This window comes from Diospyros lotus, chromosome 4, assembly GCF_014633365.1.
Source record: "Diospyros lotus cultivar Yz01 chromosome 4, ASM1463336v1, whole genome shotgun sequence".
Classification (NCBI taxonomy): domain Eukaryota; kingdom Viridiplantae; phylum Streptophyta; class Magnoliopsida; order Ericales; family Ebenaceae; genus Diospyros; species Diospyros lotus.
In genome coordinates this window covers 2,474,206-2,496,994 of record NC_068341.1, presented here as the reverse complement: position 1 = coordinate 2,496,994, position 22,789 = coordinate 2,474,206, and the positions used below count along the sequence as shown (strand labels likewise).

The 22,789-nt window shown below is 38.7% G+C and overlaps 1 protein-coding gene and 2 pseudogenes across 1 annotated transcript; 2 read left to right on the top strand and 1 right to left on the bottom strand.

The window, feature by feature from the left end:
* Window positions 1–1,598: 1,598 nt before the first annotated feature.
* Window positions 1,599–3,971, top strand: LOC127798978 (1-aminocyclopropane-1-carboxylate oxidase homolog 1-like; annotated as a pseudogene).
* LOC127799141 (deacetoxyvindoline 4-hydroxylase-like) lies at window positions 3,329–4,195 on the bottom strand (annotated as a pseudogene).
* A 1,291-nt stretch (window positions 4,196–5,486) lies between these two features.
* Window positions 5,487–22,574, top strand: LOC127799515 (serine/threonine-protein phosphatase PP1 isozyme 3-like). The gene is made up of 4 exons (XM_052333611.1): window positions 5,487–5,962; window positions 20,562–21,121; window positions 21,226–21,447; window positions 22,112–22,574. Exons 1-4 carry the CDS (start codon window positions 5,788–5,790, stop codon window positions 22,127–22,129), a joined length of 975 nt encoding a protein of 324 aa, XP_052189571.1. The 5' UTR covers window positions 5,487–5,787; the 3' UTR covers window positions 22,130–22,574.
* Window positions 22,575–22,789: the final 215 nt, after the last annotated feature.

Below are 22,789 nucleotides of genomic sequence, written 5' to 3'. Positions count from 1 at the left end.
TAATTATTTTTATATTAAAAATTATATTTATAAAAATATTCTTATATTTTTTTATTTATGTATTTTTTTACATTTTTATTTTTTACTTTTTTTAAAAATGTCAATTTTTAGTTTAAGTAACTTATTTTTTAATCCAAAGTCTTATTTTTTTTATCCCAATTTGAGATAAAATTAATTAAAAAAAACTTATTTTTGTGTACTTTTGGCAACACGTACATTAAATAATTTTTAAAAATTCAAGTCTACCATTAAGTTCAAGCTAATCAACACGTGTGCCAACGAAAATGGCCCAACATATATTCTTAATCTTATTTTAAGTTTTATATATAGAGAGCGAGTGTTTTGATTTATTAAATAACGTGGCTTAGTTGATAATAAATAACTTTGTGATAATTCAAATATAATGATATATAATTCACCCTATTAAGTTATTGTTTAAAAATAATTAAATGAGTGACTACTACATAATCATTATATATTAGATTACGGAAATTTAACATATATACTCATTGAACTTTAAAAATATAATTACTTACTCATTGAATTTTGGATTGTTACTATTTATTCATTGAACTTTGTTAAATGTCAACCATTCATTATCCGTTACATCTTATAAGCAGAAAATGTCCACGTGATTAATGAAATAAAAAAAAAATAATAAACACTCACTAAACTTTAAAAATATAATTATTTACTCACTGAATTTTGGATTGTTATTACATGCTCATTGAATTTTGCTCAACGTTAACCATCAATCACCCGTTATATCACTGTCTGATCTTGCAAATGAAAAATGTCTACGTGATTAATGAAATCTTAAATGACCCAATCAAATTCATATTTTCGGCCAACTCAGATTTAGCAACGACGATTGTCGTCGATCTTTTCACCGTCACTGCCTTGTTGCCGATGCCTCTTCGCCTCGCTTCTCAAGCATCAACCGTCGTTGTTGGAGTAAAGGAAATGGGGGAGAAAGAAAGAGAGAAATAAGACCATCTCACTGTTGCCACCTTATTGCCTAGTGCCTCGTTGTCGCCTCATCTCTCGATGCCTTTTTGCTCGTGCGTGACCGGTTACTACTAGAACAAATCAAGGGAAAAGAAAGAGAAAAAGAGTGAGCAAGAGTGTTGTTGAGTTGGTCGAAAAATAAAAATTTGATTGAACTACTTTAAATTCCATTAATCATGTGCGTATTTTTTGTTTGCAAGATCAGACAGTAATGGATGATTAACGTTAAGTAAAGTTCAATGAACATGTAATAACAATCTAAAGTTCAATAAATAAGTATTTACATCTTTAAAATTCAATAAGTGTTTGTTAAATTTTTTAGGATTCCATCAGTCACATGGGTATTTTTTGTTTGCAAAATGTAATGAGTGATAGATGATCTGACATTAAGTAAAGTTTAGTAAGCAGGTAATAATAATTTAAAATTTAGTAAATAAATAATTATATTTTTAAAATTTGTAGAATTTATGTCTAAATTTATTCTATTTAAATTATTACATCAGGATTAATAAGGAACGTTGTAGATGAAAATTATATATATACTAATATACACGCGCTGCTTACGTTATTAAGATACCTGTTAGGCACTCCACTCCACTCGCTCTCACATCGTTGAAAATGGAGGCCATATACAATGGCTACGATCGGCGAGCTACAATGAAAGCGTTTGGCGACACAAAGGCCGGTGTGAAGGGCCTCGCCGACACCGGAATCACCACACTGCCGCCCTTTTTCATGTACGAGAAGGCCGATCTTGAAGATTCGCCTTGCGCTTCCGCCGGCGACGCCCACATCAGCGTTCCGCTGATAGACATGGCTGCCATAGGCCAAGGCATGGCCGAGTGCGACGAGATCGTCGCTAAGATCAGAGGCGCCTGTGAAAACTGGGGATTCTTCCAGATCATCAACCACGGAATTCCCGTGAGCGTTCTGGACGGAATGAATATTGATGGGGGTTCGCCGGTTTCACGAGCAAGATGTGGAGGTGAAGAAGCAGTTATTTTCGCATGATATGGGGAAGAAGTTCTTCTACCACAGCAACCGTGACAACCCGAGCTGGAGAGATACCATGCACATTTTTACTCGCCGGAGCCGCCTCAACCCGAGGAGCTCCCGGCTATTGGCAGGTATTATATTAATTAAATGTCTTTGACAACTATGTCCTGACCAATCTAATAATCGTTAAATATATTCTAATTGTTAATGCAAACTGGTTTAATTAATTAGTACTGTTTTCTTTCAACTTGAAGAGATATTATGTTAGAATATTCAAGTCATGTGATGAGATTAGCGCGCACACTGCTTGAGTTGCTCTCAGAGGCCATGGGCCTTAGCCCTAATCGTCTAAAGGAAATGGGTTGTGCTGATGGGATGTTTTAGGTGGCCCATTACTACCCTCCTTTGTCCTGAACCAGAACTGACAATGGGACTTAAGAAACACACTGACAGTGGCTTCCTCACCATACTACTGCAAGACAAGATTGCTGCTCTCCAAGTACTTCATCATAATCAATGGGTAGATGTTCCACCTTTGCATGGAGCCCTGGTGATAAACATTGGAGATCTAATGCAGGCAAGTTTAGGATTCATTTATATAGCCTAGTACCATATTTGGTTCTTGCATTTCTGCAAAATATCCAACTTAACTTTTGTCGATGCAGCTCATCTCGAATGACAAGTTTAAGAGTCTGAGAGTCTCCACCTAGAGTGCTAGCTAAAAGTGAGGGTCCAAGAGTATCGGTGGCATGTTTTTTCAGAACACATTTAAGTGACGAGACAAGAGTTTATGAGCCAATCAAAGAACTGCTATCAAATGACAATCCACCAATCCATAGGGGAACTACTGTCAAAAATTTCATCACTCGCTTCTATGAGAAATAGATAGGAACCGCTTCAGTATTGGCACAACTCAAACTGTGAATCGTCAAAAATGGGCACGGAACCTGTGTCAAGGATTACACTGCAGCATGTTGTGTTAATCCAGAAATAAAGGCTCCCCCCTGCATGATGGTAATCGTGGTCTTTGGTTTGATCCAAGTATATGTTTAATGGAATTGTGGATTTCTGTCCGTGATTTAACATCTTGTTCAACTATATATCTCGTCGATCATATGCGTACTAATACAAACGATTTTTATATTTGGATAGATAGAAATGCTGTAGAAAAGTAGAAACTACACCACTGTTGAATATGTGTGATTATATTAGTGGCTCAGTTTTCTAGAATATTTTTTCTGTTCTTCAATCAGTGAAATAAACAAGAAGATTTTAAACTCTTCACCCATTTTAGCCTATCTTAAGAGTCATGATGTTTAGCAAATTCATGTTAGCGCAAGTCTTTGATTTCCTTGGAGAATTTTGACAATGGAATGTAACACTCTAATAAACTTGCATAGAAGCAATGACCACAGTTTCACAGTACTGCAAGAGGAAGCAAATCCTAGTGGCAGAGCTTGAAATGTGAGAGAGAGGAGGTTGCATCGAGCCCTTTGTTGTAATAATGCGAGATGAATTCCTTAATGGTGGTCTCTCTCTAGATTGGAGGATTATCTTCTGAAAGCAGCTCTTTGATTAGCCCATAAACTCTTGTGGTAAGCCTTCCTCGGCAATGCGTTCTGAAAAGCTTGCCACTAAGATTCTTGGGTCTACTTGGTTTGCCAGAACTCTGTGACTGACATTCCTGAATTTGTCATTTACGATTTGCTGCATGTATCAAGAAAAAGAAAATATATGAGAAACTAGCAAGGGAGAAGAATCAAGTTAAGGTAAATGATATCAATATTGTAAACAAGGCTACCCATCTGGTCTTGCAAAAGCACGGTGAAGAAGCCACCGTCTGGGTGGTTGCTGGCTCCAAGAGTCAGTTCTGGTTCAGGGCAAGCTGGGAAGTAATGTCCCATAACAAACAACCCCTCACCACAGTCCATGGCCTTGAGGTGACCAGACTTGAGCCCCAAAGCCTCAGAAAGCAACTCTAACAGAGTGAACCCAAATTTCAACATGTAATTTGAGTACTCTTTCAGTATATCTCTGCAAGTGTCGAAAATTTGAACAGACATAAAATAGTTTTTGCATAGAAATTTCTACAAGAAGCTCAATGAGCAGGCGATCGATATATACCAAAAATTGTTAATAATCACCTGTAAACTGCAGGAAGCTCTTCGGGATCAGGAGATTGAGGAGCCATAATACCAGCAAATACCAGCAGAAATGGTGTCCCTCCAGTTAGCTGCCGGTTCTTGGAACAGATCAAAGTTGCTAGTCATATATAAACTTCTCGGTAACATCATGCGAATAGAATTGCTTATTCATCTCAGCGTCTTGCTCGTGGAATCTTCGGACCCCTTCGATCATCTCCCTCAAAACACCCGCTGGAACTCCGCGGTTGAAATTACCAAATTAAGAATGTTATGTTTTTATTTTATTTTTATAATTTAATGTCATAACTAAAAATACAAAATAATTATTAAAAAATATTGTCTTAAGGAAAGAGCAATGAAAATAGAAGAAATAAATAGTATATATATTAAACAACTAATAATTATTAAAACTATTGTATCTCCTTGGAGCGGGAACCTGACAATAGGTGGAAGACTTTGAAAGCAAAGGTAATTAATAAAAAGTAGAAGGATTACTGAGCAATAATGTACCTCTTTTTCTTTTAAAAGTAAATGAGAGAGAGATTTATTCATAAAAAAATAAAAATAAGTAAGTTTACCGGCTTAATTGGAATATATATCCCAAGTAAAACAAACCAAATAATAAAAGATCTCAGACATTACGTCTAAAATAAAAGACCAAAGACCTTAATTAAACTAACAGGGCCAATAAACATTCTCTTATTATTTTTTTTATAATCTTATTTCGTTGAGACTTTGATTTTTGAGAAGGATTCATATTGTATGATTTAAACAATTAATCTAAATTAATCATCACCTTTGTCGCATCTTTTATATTCTGATTCTTAATATATATATACTCATTATATGAGCTCAAAATACGAGTGCGATTTTGTTCACCCTTTTAACGGGGTCATCATCATTTTCATTGCTTTTATAAAAATGAAAAATAACAGAATGACTGCCGTTATGTTATTTTTCACCCTCACAAAAGTAGTGAGGGTGATGGAGACCCCATTAAAGGGGTGAACAAAATCGCACTCTCAAAATACTCACTCAAAGAATATATTAATCTTTTTATATTAACAGGAAAAATTTGTTAACCATTAAATTATTATTTTTCAAATTTAAAAATAAAGCTGAATTGAGATGATTGAGCCCGGAGGAACGCCAATCCTTGCCAGGAAGATGACAACGAGAATAGTCGAGGAGGACAAGCATTGCCAAATGTTATTAATAATTTTTTTCTTTACACTTTATAAAATATTTTAAATGATATTTAAATGTTTTTTATTTTTTAAGGAATGTAAAATTTTCATGCCTTTTGTTTTGGCCCTCTTCTTCTGGGTCACTGTCCCACTTTATTGATTCTCTCGAGTGCTTGCTTTTTCACTCCAGCGGTTTGAACAAGAAGAGACGGGACGAGGGATAGGCACGAATGTTTCAAGAAAAAGCCATTTCCCAACCCAAAAAGCCGGAGCCAAAACCATTGATCACCCTCCAAAGTTTAAGCCTTTGATTCCAAACCGCTTTCCCTCCCTCTTTCTCACTGCGAGATATGCCGATGCCCACCACAACCTCAAAACCCCGTGCACTTTATTCTCTGCTTGTTGCTGCTGCTCACTCTTGAGACCGGTTTAGTGGGTTTACTCTAAAAGCTATGGATCCTTCCCTTCTCGATGGTATAATCAACCGATTGCTTGAAGTCCGGGGCCGGCCGGGGAAGCAAGTGCAGCTTTCGGAGTCCGAAATCAGGCAGCTGTGTTTACAATCCAAGGAAATCTTCTTGCAGCAGCCGAATCTGTTGGAGCTTGAAGCACCCATCAAGATCTGCGGTATCTCTTTGTGACCTTTCACTTTCCCCCCCTCTCAACTTGTAGTTTACTGTTATCTGTTATGATTGGGTTGATTTTGGTTTGTGTTATACTGGGTTTGGCTTGAAAATTAGTTCTGTGGAAGTGGGATTCATTTAGTTAAGGTGAATTTCAAGTAGGTCTGGTTGATTTTGTTTTTTTGCTAGGTGGGTGCTTGTTTTGTTTGGATTCAGTTTCTGACTTAAACAAGGAAGTGCTAGTATCTGCATGGAGTAGTGATGGATGTTCTGAAATGTGTTTTGATGATCAAGTATGCTAGGGTTACAGATTGCAATTGGACTTTGGAGACTTTTTCTACGGTTATCTTAGATTAATTGCTTATTTCGAATTGCGTAGTTATTTTGGCGTTGACCCGGGGAATCATGTGGTTTGAACAGATGAGTACTTTTGTTCTATGCAATCGGTGTTGCTTCATTCAACTTCCTTGTACTGCAAAAATTATTTTGTTTGTTGGGTTTGAATTGGAAATCTACTGATTTCTGAAGTGAACTGGGTTGATACATGATAATTTGTTGTTATGCCTTGCGGGGGATACCGGATGAAATTGTATTCTCTGACATGATTTCAATTTTGTAGTGGTATGGATGAATTACTTGATGATAGATATTCTTGATTAAATTATAGTTTAGTTAAGAGTATCAGTTTTTCCATGCATCTTTGATGTTACATGGTTCTGACTATGTTCTTGGTGAGAACCATACAGTACTGCCAACTTCATGGAAGCTGTTTACCACTTTGAATTGGTTCTTGAAGATTTTAGCACAAATTTCCTCCATCTATTCATGCTTTTCCAGACAATGTTTTATTCTTCTATGCAATGAAGCTATATTGCGTGGCACCATCTTCCTACTGGAAATGCCATTTCATTTGGGGATGATTACTCACCTACTTATTTTCTTCTTCAGGTTTGCCCAAAATGGTCATTCCAGAAGTGTCTAGGTGGCAGCCTAGAAATAATTTTCTTTATTGAGAAAAGGCCTTGTGCCATAATGCCAGGGGTGAGATTGACACAGCGGGTTCATTTGTTTTTTTGGTTGTAAAGGTGAATGAGAGTGCTTCTTAGTTCTACCTTCATGCATAAAAGGATTTTTCAAGCTCTCAATCATGAATAGCCATGTAATACAGAGTAAAGAAGTTGCAGACTTCTTGGGTAAGGAGATGGGACGGGATAATGAGCTTCTTTTCAAAAAGAATGTCCAAAAGGGTAACTTGCTATTGCTTTTGGAGTGTATATGGCAGGTACAAAGGTGTGGCATTTTCAGTGTTCTAAAACTTGGCCTGGGCGGCGGCCTAGGCGGACACTGGCCGCCGTGAATATGGCCTAATCGGCCCCCTTAGGCACCGGCGCCCGGATAATCGTTACTGGGTGGCGCCTAGTCGGCCAAGGCAGCCGCCTAGCCGCGTGAACGGCTTAGCCGATTAGGGTTTTTGTTTCCCCTTACCTCTTATCTCTCTCGTCGATTTCCCCTTCTCTCTCTCGCGCACTGCCGCCGACTATCTTTTACCAAGTCGTCCTCGCCACTTGCCCTTTCTGTCTCAGCCTCTTCCGTTGCACACCGCTTCCATCTCTTGCAGAGTTGCCGTTGCCGCCTTCCATTTCTGTTAGCCTTCTTGTCTCACGTCGCCGCTGACCGTCATGAACGGCGGACTCGCCGTCGACCTTCATTCCACTCTGCTTTCCAGCTCTCTCTCTCTCTCTCTCTCGTTTTCCTCACTCCTCACCCTGCGATAAGCAATAAGCAAGCAGCAAGCGTTGCTGCTGCTTGCTGTTGCTTCTTTTCTTTTTGTTATTTATGTTAATATTTGTTAATGTGTGAATTTGTTGTTTGAATATTTATTAATGTTTTAATATTTTAACATTTGTAGCAAACAAGTTAAATGTTATTTATATTTTAATATTTGTTAATGTTATTTAATATTTATAACAACTTCTTGTTGCTTCTTCTTGCTGTTGTTGGCTCTTGGCAAACAACAATTTATTTTCTTAAGTTTAATTTCATTATTTCACTTGTTGTTTCAACTTTAATTTACTTAAAAATAACATCAAAATGTTAAAAAAAAAAAAACAGTTTTTCTAGTGCCCGCCTAGGCGCCCTAGGCGTTAGGCCCCAGTCGGGCGCCCAACTAGTGCCTAATGCGTTTTAGAACACTAGGCATTTTGAAGGATCTGCATTGGAGTTGGCATTGGTAGTTTTTGTATCACGTCTATTAACCATAAATGGAATAGATATCACAAGGACATGATGTATAACAGTGGACATCCTGCATATTCAATTGTCTGGTCATATTTAGCATGCGAATTGGCTAAGGTTAACTATAGGCACTTGGTTGCAGTAATGCATGCTGTTCACATGGAAGCTCAAGATTGCCAGATGTGTTATGCATGGATGGGGATGTGTGTAAGGGTCACTCAGTGGTGAACACAGGTTAAGAAGTTATTTGAACCAGATTGTGGGTAGCTAGGTGTCATGAGCCCAAGGGCATTAGTAGTAATTGTTCTTTTGTTTGTATTTTCCCTTATTTGTATTTTTCTTTAGTTGTACCTTAGGCTGTGTAGTGTGTACTTCAGTGTTATCCTGTTAATAACTGCAGTTGTTAAGTTGTTAATAACTGCATGGATATAACAAACAGCCTATAAATAGGCTGTAGAATAGAGAATAAACAGCTAACTATTGAATGAAACCAAATCTGTTTTCCCTCTCAATTCTTCTCTCCCTCTCTGTTGTCTGAACCTTCCCCCTTTTCTTCTCATTTTCTCCCTTTTTCTGTTCTGTTTTCCCCCTCCCTTCTGTTCTTTCTTCCTCAATTTCCTCCAAATCCAAGTCTAAACCCTAGGAAAACCTAGGGCCGTGACATTTAGTATCAGAGCCAGTCAATAATTCGTTGTGATTCTCTCAGTTTGTGGCGAACATCTTAGAAGTTGAATTTAGGGTTAGATGTGACACAAAGCAAGCAATTGTCTGAACTGATCAAGTCCCAAGGAGCAGACTCAGGGAACTCAATGGAGCCAATTGACTCTCAGAAGACCACAACAAGAGCAGGTTGATTTCCAACACATCTTGGGTGTTAATTTTCGCTTAACATTCAAGCTTATTCCGATGATCTTGGCTCAGAATTGAAGGCAAAGCAGGCTAGAAGACAGGGCTAACCATTCTTGGTGCGACTCCGAGCAACAAAACAAATTTGGGTGAGTGTAGATCCACAATGATTGCAACTGAGATTTTGGTAAGAAGGAAGGCGCAAAGTGAACACAGGTCTAGGGTGATTGTTGAACCACAACGATTGCAATCGAAGTCTAAGCAATCTTGAATTTGCAACAAATTGAACGCAGAACTGGAGGGTCGTTGATCTGCATGCGGACTGTCAGCAATTGCTTTCAATGATGAATTTAGTCATCTCAGATCTTAGGTTGATCAATTTAGGAAACAATTTCAAACTAGATTGACTCTCAGGTGATTTTCGAGATTTTCGACCAACTAGATATCGGTTATTGAATCGAAAACGGTTCAAGAAGTGATCTTGATTGAACATGAGAGCGGTAACCGATCCTATGTTTTAGGGTTGTTGCATTGTGAGATTCAAGATATAGGCGATCATAAGAGATTGTTGTTCACTATCGGTCTTTGTTAAGAAGATAAAAAAAGATTATTGAAGGAGGTGAAATGGTGGAAGGCACAAGAATGAAACAATTTAAATCAAGGATGGAGGCGCTGGAAAAGGGGATGATGCGGACTCATGAGACCGTGAACCGCAGCAAGGAGGACATCTCGACCATAAGGGAAAGTATGCAAAGTGAATTGGAGAGGCACCATGTAACACCCTGCCTTCCTAGGGTGTTAGGTAACGCCCCGCCTTCCCAGGGCGTTAGGTAACGTAAAATTCTGGGGATATATATATTTCCTTCTTTCAGATATTCAACACAAAACCGTTCCTCGAAGATCCCGTTACATCTTCTCAGTATATCAATTATGAACCATTAATAAACTAAGATAGGTACATCACCTCAAATGCGGAAGCTAGATCGAAACCTTAACAAACCATAACCGAAATCACTTTATTCATAATATAAAGTCAAACCAACGTTTACATGACGTCATCAAAATAAACAACATAATTGAAAACAACATACTAATATCTATCCACTAATTGCTGTCACTCCTCGGCAATTGCTTTTCCTTTTGCACCGCTACCTTCACCTAGAACATTTGAATATTCTAGAAACAAAGTTCATATTAGATGATGAATCATCTAAGTGAGAGTTCAAAAATACGTTTTCATGAATGAATGCAAGATATGAAATAAACCAACACAACCCGGTAAGCCCTAGCCCAAGAGAATCCTACAGCGCTTAACCCTATCACAGGGAAAGAGCAATCTCTCTAAAGGCCATGCCACCATATCGACACATCGACACGACGCAGTTCTACCTTAAAAGGGGCAATGTCAATTCATCTCCCCAACATCTCAGGAACAATCGTTACCAACTCCTGGCCCAGAAAGTCACATCAACGCAGGAATCTGGCTCACCACATTTACGTCAGGGATTACGTTCCCACTCTAAGCATCTAGGAACCACTACACAATCTCAACTCAAAATCTCATATGGACCACCTAGTCATCCTAGTGCAACTTCCCTGACCAAACGGCCCGGCATGGAAACGAAGGCGGCTATCTCGGCATGCACACCAGCACAAGATACCCCTATTATTCCGTTACGCCCTTGGAGAATTATGACTACACTATCCAGACAACATTTTAGGCTGACATTCCATATGAACAACACAAAGCGCAAGACTATGCCACATTTCACAACTCAATGCATCATATAAATAACATTTTATAAAATGCAATGCACCAGTACAAAACGTTTAGGGACGAACCTCCCCCGTAAAACCAACCGTTATCGGTTACCATTTGCATGCAACAAAACCATTTTGCATGAAATCACAACACATCTAGATAGAACAAACACACAGTTTTTAGGGTAGAAGCACCCACAATAAAAGTTTTGGGTAAACTACTAACGAGTTAAAACCAAATTTCTAGGTAGAACACTCACTTCAAACGTTTTCGAATTGCCTCGATCCTTGTGCACTACCTTGGTTTGCATGCCAAATTACAAACACCCGAACTTATACTCAACCTTGAGCCACAATACTCCCTAAAGACCATATCAATGATCATATACTCAACCTCAATGATCCAAATCCAGGAACCCCTCAATATCAAGATCTCCACTAAAGGGAGAAATATGAACCTTTAATAAGGACATAATTAATGGGTGGTCTTCCTACTCCAGCTTGATTCATCCCATTATTCAGGTTTCTGTCATCATCAACTCGTAAGGAGCTCAATTGGTTGCTGATTTGCTCCAATTGTTGTTGGATGGTATGAGTTACTTCTTGTCATTCTTCGATTGCTCTTCAAACCGCGGACAACCCTGATTATTGTCACGAGGTTGGTTGCTACCGTTACCTTTAAGATTGGCCATCTAATTGGTGGTTAACCGCTCTAATACCACCTAACGCAATGTGTAGTACGTGTATAAATAAAACACACAAAGAAACCCTTGAAACAATAAGTTTCAAGTACCCTTGAAAGAACAAATTTCAACGACCAAAGGACTCTCAACTAGGTGCAAGAACCAAAGCTACTTGCTGGAAAAAATTGAATTGGTTTGCTAGAATTTATTGAATTAAAAAAAACTGATTACAACCTCTAGTTTTTGGGTATATTTATATAGTTTGGCTAATCCATCTAATACTTGTAAATAAAATCTAACTAGAATCCTAATAGAAATAAAACTCTAATCAAACATGAAGTATAATGCTAAAACTTATGAAGTTTCGCTACTGTTCCGATGTTACTGTTTGGGCCAATTTTGGGTTGCCTGGTTTGGGTCGGATCTTGATCGGTGACCACATCAGCATTAGTAGTAATTGTTCTTTTGTTTGTAGTTTTCCTTAGTTGTACCTTAGGCCATGTAGTGTGTACTTCAGTGTTAGTTTGTTAATAATTGTAGTTGCTTAAGTTGTTAATAACTGCATGGATCAGCCTATAAATAGGCTGTAGAATAGAGAATAAGCAGCTAATGATTGAATGAAACCAAATCTGTTTTCCCTCTCAATTCTTCTCTTCCTCTCCGTCGTCTCAACCCTTCCCCCTGTTCTTCTCATTTTCTCCCTCTTTCTGTTCTGTTCCCCCCCCCTTCTGTTCTTTCTTTCTCAATTTCCTCCAAATCCCATTCTAAACCCTAGGAAAACCTAGGGTCGTGTGATGCAAATAGGGACAACAAAATAGCATAAACACAACAAGGATGTAGTGTTGAAACAATGGACAGCAAATAACACACTTAAATAACTGAGATCACACCTCTTAAGTCTTAGAACAATCGAGTAGCAGCAGTTTCTTGCTAGCCTCTCGCACCTATGGCAGCAGTGGAGGGATTGGTTGGTGCTGCAGGGTCGACTCCTCAAAACCCAAGCCTCCAAATCTTCAAAACTCTAGCTGGTTTGGTGCTGAAACTCCCTGCAGAGGCTAATGTCTTCAAAATGCTGAAAAAGTCCCCTAAGTGGCTGGGAGACCCTTTATTTATAGCAGACCTCAAGCTTCCCAGGGAAGCCAACTTCTATCTCTTCAAGCTTCCAAGAGAAGCCAACTCCCATTTCAGGGTCAATTTTCATAAAATCCTCTTCGTTAATCCATGAATTTTCATAATCAGGTTTGCCTGCCTATTTTACCGGAAATCTAAAATAATTTCTAGCTCTAGTCTTCACCTCCCGCACATGTATAACAGCCTGGATCCTTCCTCCTTTGCTAGAAGTTACCTGAGGTGTACTCGTACACTTGACATCCTGCAATTCCACTTGCAGATTGCCATGGAAAGGATACAAATCTGCCACATTAAAGATTGATGATATATCAAGGTCTTGAGGAAGTTCAACCTCATAGGCATTTTCACCGAACCTGCGTAGAATTTTGCATGGCCCAATCTTTTTACTCTTTAACTTGTGATAGGTACCTGCTGGAAATCTTTCTTTTCAAAGGAAAACCATGACCCAATCACCCACTTGATACTCCTTATACCTTCTATGTTGATCAGCCGCTGCCTTGTAATGTTGGTTCACATTTTCAAGCCTTTTTGTAACTTCTTCTTGTACCTCTTTCAAATTCTCAGCATAAGCAACTGGATCATCACTAACCGAATGCTGATTGGAGACATCCATGAGATCAACAATCTGATTGGGATTTGTTCCATATACCACTTGGAAAGGACTCTTCCCAGTAGATCTGTTAAAAGTGCTGTTATAAGCAAATTCAGCCTGTGTTAAAATTAGATCCCATTGTCAGATGCTGTCTTTTGCAAGGCCACGCTACAAATCCCCAAGCTCCTGTTTACTACTTCAGTTTGCCCATCTGTTTGTGGGTGATAAGCACTGTCGTATTGCAATTTTGTTGTCAACACTTTCTACAATGTCCTCCAAAAATGACTAAGAAACTTTGTGTCCCGATTAGAGGTGATAGTTTTTGGCACCCCATGCTATCTAACCACCTCCCTAAAAAAAAGATTCACCACGTGAGTTGCATCAAAAGTCTTCTTACAAGCAATAAAACGGGCCATCTTTGAAAATTGATCGACCATGACCAAGATGGAATCAACACCTCTAGCAGTCCGTGGTAGACCCACTACAAATTCCATGCTTATGTCAATCCATGGGGCCGTAGGAGCTGGTAAAGGAGTGTAAAGACCTGTATTTTGTTGTTGCCCCTTTGAAACTTGACAGGTGTGGCAATGGGTGACATACTTGTATACATCCCGATGCATGAAGGCCAAAAGTGCCTTTCAGCCACTAAATTCAACGTCTTATCCCTGCCAAAATGACCTCCAAGGCCGCCCCCATGCAATTCAGATGTCAAATATTCTCTCAAAGAGCCTTCGGGTATGCACAACTTGGTACCTTTAAATAATTATCCATCCTTCGCAACGAATTCTGCACGCACATCATAATCACCCCTTGCCTGCTTCTCAAGAATGTCAGCAAAATATGGCTCATTCTTGTATTGTTCCTTGATCACTTCAAGCCCAATGACAGCAATAGAAATAGTTTTCAGCAAATAAACCCTTCAACTCAATGCATCAGCTACCTTATTTTGTGAACCAGCTTTATGTCGTAGTGAAAATGTATACTCTTGTAAGAATGCTACCCACTTAGCATGTCTTCGACTTAGCTTTTTCTGAGAGTTCAGGTATTTTAAGGCCTTATGATCAGAATTCAGGGTAAACTCCCTTTGAATAAGATAGTGGCGCCAGAATTTTAAAGCTTGAACAATAACATAAAACTCTAGGTCATAGGTAAAGTAGTTTTGTCGAGCCTTGTTGAGCTTTTCAATGAAATAAGTCACTGGTCTCCCTTCCTGACTCAAAACAGCTCCAACTCCAATCTTTGATGCATCACAATCAACTTCAAAGAGTTTGTCAAAATCGGGTAGGGCCAATATTGGTGCTTGAGTCATTCATTTCTTTACCTCCTCAAAGCTTTCTTCAGCCTCCAAGGTCCAAGAAAACTTTCCTCCCTTGAGACATTCTGTGATAGGTGCTACAATGGTGCTGAAATTTTTTATAAATCTCCTGTAAAATGTTGCCAAACCATGGAAGCTTCTGACTTCTGTAATAGTTTTGGGACTAGGCTAGCTAGTTATAGCTTCAATCTTCGATGGATCAACTTCTATCCCGTTTGCAGAGATGATGTATCCCAAAAAATCCAATCTGTCCACCACAAAGCTGCATTTCTTGACATTAGCATATAATTGATTATGCCTCATAAGTTTTAAAATAGCCTTCAAATGTTCAAGGTGACTTTGCTTGTCCCTGCTATACACCAAAATATCATCGAAATACATGACAACAAACTTCCCAATAAAAGGTTTAACACTTGATTCATAAATCTCATGAAGGTACTAGGTGCATTAGACAATCCAAAAGGCATTACCAACCACTCGTAGAGTCCTTACTTGGTCTTAAAAGCTGTTTTCCATTCATCTCCAGGTCTTATTCTAATTTGGTGATAGCCGCTCTTCAAGTTAATCTTGGAATAAACATGAGATCCAGCTAGCATGTCAAGCATATCATCCAATCTTGGAATGGGAAACCTGTGTTTAATGGTTATTTTATTGATAGCCCTACTATCAACACACATTCTCCGACTCCCATCTTTCTTAGGGGTGAGTAAAGCTGGTACGGCACAAGGACATATAGCAACCTGGAATACCGAACTGTAGTTTTTCTTCCTTTTGAAGAAGAACATATAGCAACCTGGTTTCCTTGATTTTGCCAATAAAATCCCCTCTATTTACAAGTGCAATAGAGCAGCCCCTATCTTCATGGGTTTCAGCACAAGCTTCTTCTTATTCTCACCATCTTTGATGAAAAATGAATAAGTGTTCTTCACACCCTTGTGAATCTTGCCCCGGTCATATTGCCAAGGTCGGCCAAGTAAGATATGGCAAGCATCCATGGGGACCACATCACAATAAACTGATTCTTTGAAGGAACTGATTGAAAAATTGACAAGGCATCTTAATGAGACAGTTACCTCATTTCCTCTGTTGAACCAAAGAATCCGATATGGTTGTAGATGTTGTTCAGCCTTCAATTTCAATTTATCCACCATTTCTTGAGAGACTAAATTCTCACTGCTCCCACTATCAATTATCAAATTGCATAGCTTTCCACTAGCTGTACATTTAGTTCGGAAAATGGTCTTCCTTAGCCAATTACCGCTGCTAGCCGGAGGGGAAAGCAATGATATCCAGATGACTAAGGCCTCGCCAAATGTGTCCCCCTCAATTCCTTCCTCTGCTAATTCATTTTCAGCTTCTGGTTGCTGCTCCTCATCCTCAAAACTAGCAAAATTTTGTTCTGGATCAGCTTCAACAAGATTAACTCTATTATCTCTTTTCGGGCACTCATTAGATTTATGCCCAAGTTCAAAGCATCTATAGCATTTAATCACCACCTTCCCTTGATTATTAGGCTGTACTAGGGCTGTCTTTCCACTATTATAATTGTTGGGTTGATTGGAATGCATGGTTGCAGCTATTCCCTTTCCCTTAGCACCCACTCGCAACTTATTGGTTGAGGCACCACTGGTACTGGTACGACCAGTTACCAGTTTTCTAGGAGTGTTTCGTGCAAGTTGATAGGCATCACTCACTTTATAAGGCCACTGCAGGCTTACTTGATCTTGAATGGCCATTTTGAGCCCGTTCACATAACAACTCACCCTTTGTACTTCAGTTTCAGCAAGGTTACACCTTAGTGACAGCGTATGAAACTCTTGGGTATACTCCTTCACTGACTTTTCACTCTCTCTTAAGTTCTGAACCCTCTGATACAATGTTTGCTCATAATCTCGAGGTAAAAACTGAGCCTTTAACTTCTCTTTCATCTTATCCCATCTTCGAACTTTTCCTTTTCCTCTATTCTCACAATCATTTTGATAATGTTTCCACCAAGTAGAAGCTGGTCCTCGAAGCTTTGCTCCCACAAGCTTCACTTTCCTCTCTTCCGGCTCATCTTTCCACTCAAAATAACTTTCAATGCTGTCCAACCAATCCCAAAATTCTTCAGCTTCCATATCACCATCAAATTCTGAAATATGCACTTGGACACCACTCGCTTCGGAACTTTGTAAAGCACGCACAATGCAATCATCCCATCTTTGAGGCCTTTCATTTCGCTGCACATGCCTTTCATTACCAAGTCTTTCTCCATCACTCAAACTATCATTTTCAGCCTCAGATAGCATATTAATTCCATTCCTTGCTCCCCCAACATCATCAGATTCATCATCACTGTCATTTCTCTGATTTTGAAAATTTATAGCCTGTGTAACAAGCTGTGTAAGGTTTCTAAATTGTTCCTGTAGTTCTTCAAATATATCAACAGTGACATATCTACCTCTAGGGCCTCTATTTCCTCTTCTCCCTCTTGCAACCATTAACTCTCAAGACCAACCTGTTCTGATACCAATTTGATGCAAATAGGGACAGCAAAATAGCACAAACACAAGAAGGATGTAGTGTTGAAACAATGGACAGCAAATAACACACTTAAATAACTGAGATCACACCTCTTAAGTCCTAGAACACTCGAGTAGCAACAGCTTCTTGCTAGCCTCTTGCGCCTATGGCAGCGGTGGAGGGGTTGGCAGGCGCTGCAGGGTCGACTCCTCAAAACCCAAGCCTCCAAATCTTCAAAACCCTAGCTGGTTTGGAGCTGAAACTCCCTGCAGAGGCTACTGTCTTCAAAATGCTGAAAAAGTCCCCTAAGTGGCTGGGAGACCCTTTATTTATAGCAGACCTCAAGCTTCCAAGGGAAGCCAACTTCTTGCTCTTCAAGCTTCCAAGAGAAGCCAACTCCCATTTTGCAAATAACTCCCCCTAAAAGTCACTAATCTTTAGGAACCCCCACAAAATACTTGATCTTACAAAAAGACACCTCAAAATTAACTTACACCAAAATATACACCCCCCCCCCCCCCCCCCCCAAAAAAAAAAAAAAAAAAAAAAAAAGAAGAAGAAGCTGAAAATTACCAAAATATCCCTACCCAATTAGAGAAAACCATGAAAATAAAAACTATGTACATGATTGCATCACCATGACACTAGGGCTCATGCCTAGTATGCTTGTTCATTTGTTAACCAAGCCCAACAACTTGGCTAAGTATAACAGAGGCATGGGATAATCACAACTCGTGGAGTTAAGGTGGTGCAACCATTGAACACCTGGGGATGGGATAATTGGAAATTTTGTGGTTACGTGACCTGATGGTATGAGACAAAGGTTCACCATGGCATGCCACTCTGAAAGATAGGTCATTGCCAAGAGCACTAATTGACATAGAAAGGGCGCCCTTATTTTCACTCCTGTTAGGAATGAGTTCTGAACAATTAGGCACATGTACGAATAGTTCAAACCAGTCCAGGTTCAGAATATTCTTTATTTCTTTTCCTTAGCACTGGCCAAATTCTAGCAGGAATGAATTGCTGTCCTCTAACCTTAAGAGGGATGCTTACCACAAAGTAATTTGACATTCACAGAATTGGAACGTCCTTACTTCACTTCTCTTTATTTCTAGTCTTCTTACTCTACTTTTCATCTCTCTTTGCCATACCCCATTACTCCTATATGCTTCGTATTATTACACTATTTGTATATTAGTAATTTGACATACATATAGTGTGTAAAGTGTGTTTTTGGTCACACCATGATCATGAGAATCCATTTGGAGTGCCTTGGATCCTCTAGGAGCAAGATTAGAGAGCATTCATGGTTTATTTTCTTTTTAGATTGAAAAAGCTACTCAGGCTATAATCCATTGCAAAGGGAGTATTATTATATAGGAGGGCAGCAAGAGTCAATCTGCTAGAAGCTTTCTATCAATTCATTCTTGTTTCTTCTTAATATCCTAGGAATAGGCCACTTTTCTAGGATTTATTGAACTGAAGTTTTTGTGCTGCTTGACTATGTTTACATCCAAAGAAACCCACGTGGACTAGATAATTGACCTAAAACATCAATTGGAGCTAGAAGTTATAGAACATATCAATTCAAATAAAGTGTTCATGAGAAAAACATAAAAGAAGTGAGTGCTACAGCTTGCAATTTTTGAACGAACCCAATTTCAACAAAGTCATTATCATTGGATGTCATGTTATTTTGGTTAAATGTATTTTGATGCATTGATAAGTGAACAGCATAACGTGTGTTTGCATGTGTTTTGACGTATGTAATGACTTTATTTGTTTGATATGTGTTGAATATGGATACTCCATCAATTTTGAAAGGTCCATTTTTATTGGCCCTCTTCTCTTTTATATTTTTGATAATGGAGGGTTTGGGTTTTATACTTCCAAAAATTCCTAGGCTAGTTGTTGGTCCAAAAACATTAGTTGTTGGGATCTCAGTTTCTATCTTATTTTTGCAGATGATGTTGTATCATTTATGGAGCATGGGGCATGGAATATTCTATAATTTTGATTGATGTAAAGATCCCAATTTGATGTTTGAAAGGACTCATTCTGTTTCTCTTATTCTTTGGATGAGAGGGGCCATTTGCTTGTGTTTATCTTCTTCTTTTGATTTTGGGGCAACTTGTATTTTGTTATAATCTTAAAGGCATATACAAATTTTTGGTATTCAGTGGATGTACGTGGTCACACCCCCTGTTTTGGGGTTTGTGCATCCCCCCACCCCAATTTTTTCTGTTTTGTGGTTATATATAGCTCAGCACATACCAGAAAGAGGGAAACGTATTTGCTAGTGCTAATAAACTCAAGACAGATTGATTTAGATCATATAAAAAGCAAATTTGGAGAATCTATTCTTTTGGGCTGGACTGCTTCAGGTTTGGACTGGACTGGTACTGGCTGAATTGGATGAATTGGATAATTAACTGGTTTTACGGATTGCTTGGTTAGGCTATGGTTTAAACTTTAGATGGGTTGCTGCTCTTGAGTGTAAGATAATTGATAATTTTTCCTAAACTAGATAAATGATTAGAGGGCTAGCTTTGGTTGCACAGGTAGTTAGTTCTTTTGTAATTGGCAGGTCATGGGTGTGGAAACAATTCCAAACAAGGGCAAGGTTGTGTAAAAAAAAAAATGACCTCTGCCAACCCTATCAAAGTAGGGATGCTTTTACAGATAAATGATTTGCTACCTGAGTATTTGTTAAGTCCAACTTGCTAATTGATCAAATAAAAAAGAATTCAGTAATTTTGTTGATGTCCTACATTGCCTGATGATTGATGGTTTATACACACACACACACACACACACACACACATGTGGTGCATGATCAGCATTAATAGAACCTGGTCCTAGAGTAAAACATACATGAAAAATTCTGTCTTTTAAGTTTTCCATAAATGTCAAACTTTTTTTCTTCTTATGTTGAGGCTTAAATGATCTTAATGAACAGAACGTCTCAAACATGTGCAATTTCTCTGTTTTTGGTCTTCAGTTAAAATTCTAAAGAGCTCTGTCTTATGGTCAAGTTTTGATTGATTCGAGATTTATAGTTTTCAAGCATGCTTTCTTCCCCCTGTTTGTACAGTACATGCTACACAAATGCTTGTTTTTATAGCATTTCCCTAAAAGTTGTTTATGCATATGTTATAGGTCAATGGTTTGCTCCCATTAGTCCATGACATTTGGTTTGCTTAACATAATTTCATTGATAAAGTCCACGTCTTTTGTCAATGGTAGTTCAATTCATTTAAGGAAGCAATCGATTTGTCCAATCCATTTGCAACTGTACTTTGGTCTGTTTCTGTTTCATGACCTAATTAGTTTGTGTACCCCTGGAAATGAATTTTATATCTGGCACTGGACTTTTACTTCTGTTTTGAAGTTCACTTTTTCTCCACAAACAAGGGAGGACAAATCAAACTCTCAAAGAGTCATGGCAACTTTCTTTTATATATTCTTCATGTTTCCCTCTTTTTCAGAATATGTGATTATGATTGTTGGTGTGCGTCTGCATTGTTTTTCCCAGGTGATATCCATGGTCAATATTCTGATCTTCTAAGACTTTTTGAATATGGGGGGCTGCCTCCTCAATCAAATTACTTGTTCTTGGGGGATTATGTGGATCGTGGGAAGCAAAGCTTGGAAACAATATGCCTTCTCCTGGCATACAAAATAAAATATCCTGAAAACTTTTTCCTTCTGAGGGGCAACCATGAATGTGCTTCTGTAAACCGTATTTATGGATTTTATGATGAGTGCAAGCGAAGATTCAATGTCAGACTATGGAAAGTCTTCACCGAGTGTTTTAACTGCCTGCCTGTGGCTGCCCTCATTGATGAAAAGATACTTTGTATGCATGGAGGGCTTTCTCCTGACCTGCATGATTTGGACCAAATCCGTAACTTACAACGTCCAACTGATGTTCCAGAAACTGGTTTACTATGTGATCTACTCTGGTCAGATCCAAGTAAAGATGTTAGAGGGTGGGGGATGAATGACAGGGGAGTTTCCTTTACCTTTGGCCCTGATAAAGTGTCCGAGTTTCTTCAGAAGCATGATCTTGACCTTATATGTCGTGCCCACCAGGTCTGAACTTTATTTAAAATTGCACCCTAGTGGGATAAGGCTTGGGATTTTTGTTGCTGCTACATTTATAATTGCATAATTGCTAATAATTATTTTTCATGCAGGTTGTGGAAGATGGATATGAGTTCTTTGCTGACAGACAACTTGTAACAATATTTTCGGCTCCTAATTACTGTGGAGACTTTGATAATGCTGGTGCAATGATGAGCGTGGATGAAACTTTAATGTGTTCCTTTCAAATATTGAAGCCTGCAGAGAAGAAGCCAAAGTTTGGTTTTGGAAACACAACTAGAGTAAATCCAGGAACACCTCCAACAAAGACCAAGGTAATCTACCTTACTGGTGAGGATGGTATATTGTGATTTAGGGGTTTCCCATGTGTCACCATCAAATTTTGGAGAATGTGTGAATTCCCTAAGGCTGTCCTGTGGATAATAAGCTCTCTTCCCCCTGACCCCAGTTGACACAAACATAGCCAAACCCCGGCATTGTGGCAGTGATCTACTAATGATGCACATTACTGGTTTGAATATGTTTACTCACAAAATTGCTTGGAACTATGGTTTATGGTGGAGGATTGGAAAAAAAAAAGGAAAAGAAGTGAAATGAAAAAATGCAATGTGCTATTGGAAATTGCAGGGAAAAAACATTAGATTAGCAAGCAAATCGGGTTTCATTCCTGTAATTTGCTCAGGCTGATCCCCGTCATTTTGGGTCTTAAAATTGGTCCTCCATGGTCCAACCAGAACCTGCACATTTGGGTTTAATTCAACTACAGTAATCTTTAGACATGTCAAGGGGAAAAAATGAATAGGGAAAGAAGAAAGAAATGTCCTGGTAATTGAGAGCACACCATTGTATTTGTATCTGTATCTGTATTTGTAACTTTTTAAGCACTCCTTTTATCCGTTCACATGCTTGCTGCAGTTATTCCTTGGTGCAAAAGTACTATGGTTATTGAAGCGCTTGTTCCTTTGTACTTCTTTGCAGTCGTTCCTTGGTGTGTAGGCATGATGAATTAGTTGATTAAATCTAAAAATCCTCCAAGAAAGGTGTCTTCTTCAATTTTTGCATCGGCAGCAAGTCGTTTCAGTGCAATGGATTAACGCGGTGGAGGCACCATCTTTGCGCAAAGTAATTATGTGTAAGATTTCCTTCCTCTGGTATAAGAATGGAAGGCTGTAAGTTTTTCCTTTCACTCCTGCATGTACAATACAAGCTGCTACATAGCAAGGGAATTGGGATCGCTCCCTGAACGCAAGAATTGCTCACCTCTTGCGATACACTTTTAACTGTTAAAATCCGAAAAGACACCATGCGAGTCTGACTTTGGAACATCCTGGGAAAGTGGATTCTTTCTCCCTTTGGGTTTCTGCGTCATATTTGAGTAAGTGGACTGTGTGCTCTTCTAAGGTAAGCAAGAACATAAATGCATTATTGTTTGTGCTGTGTCTATGCGTTTGCCCTTTGATTTCATGGTGAAGAAGAATGGATTTTCATTATTACTACTAACTTATAGGGAAGGAAAAAGTTTCGGGAACCCAGTTAAGGTTTAATAATTTTTAACATTTTAATGTTTGTTAGATCATTTAAAATGTGACGGTTAATCTGTCACATGGGTGAGTTCAGGAACTCGATGGGAAGGGTGATGCTTTAGTGGCACTTCTC

What these genes read in the sequence shown, in the direction of transcription:
- LOC127799515 (XM_052333611.1), top strand. Translation starts at nt 5,788, where the DNA reads ATGGATCCTTCCCTTCTCGATGGTATAATCAACCGATTGCTTGAAGTC. An exon ending in AGCACCCATCAAGATCTGCG is followed by an intron (nt 5,963 to 20,561) that starts GTATCTCTTTGT and finishes TGTTTTTCCCAG; the next exon opens with GTGATATCCATGGTCAATAT. An exon ending in TTATATGTCGTGCCCACCAG is followed by an intron (nt 21,122 to 21,225) that starts GTCTGAACTTTA and finishes TTTTTCATGCAG; the next exon opens with GTTGTGGAAGATGGATATGA.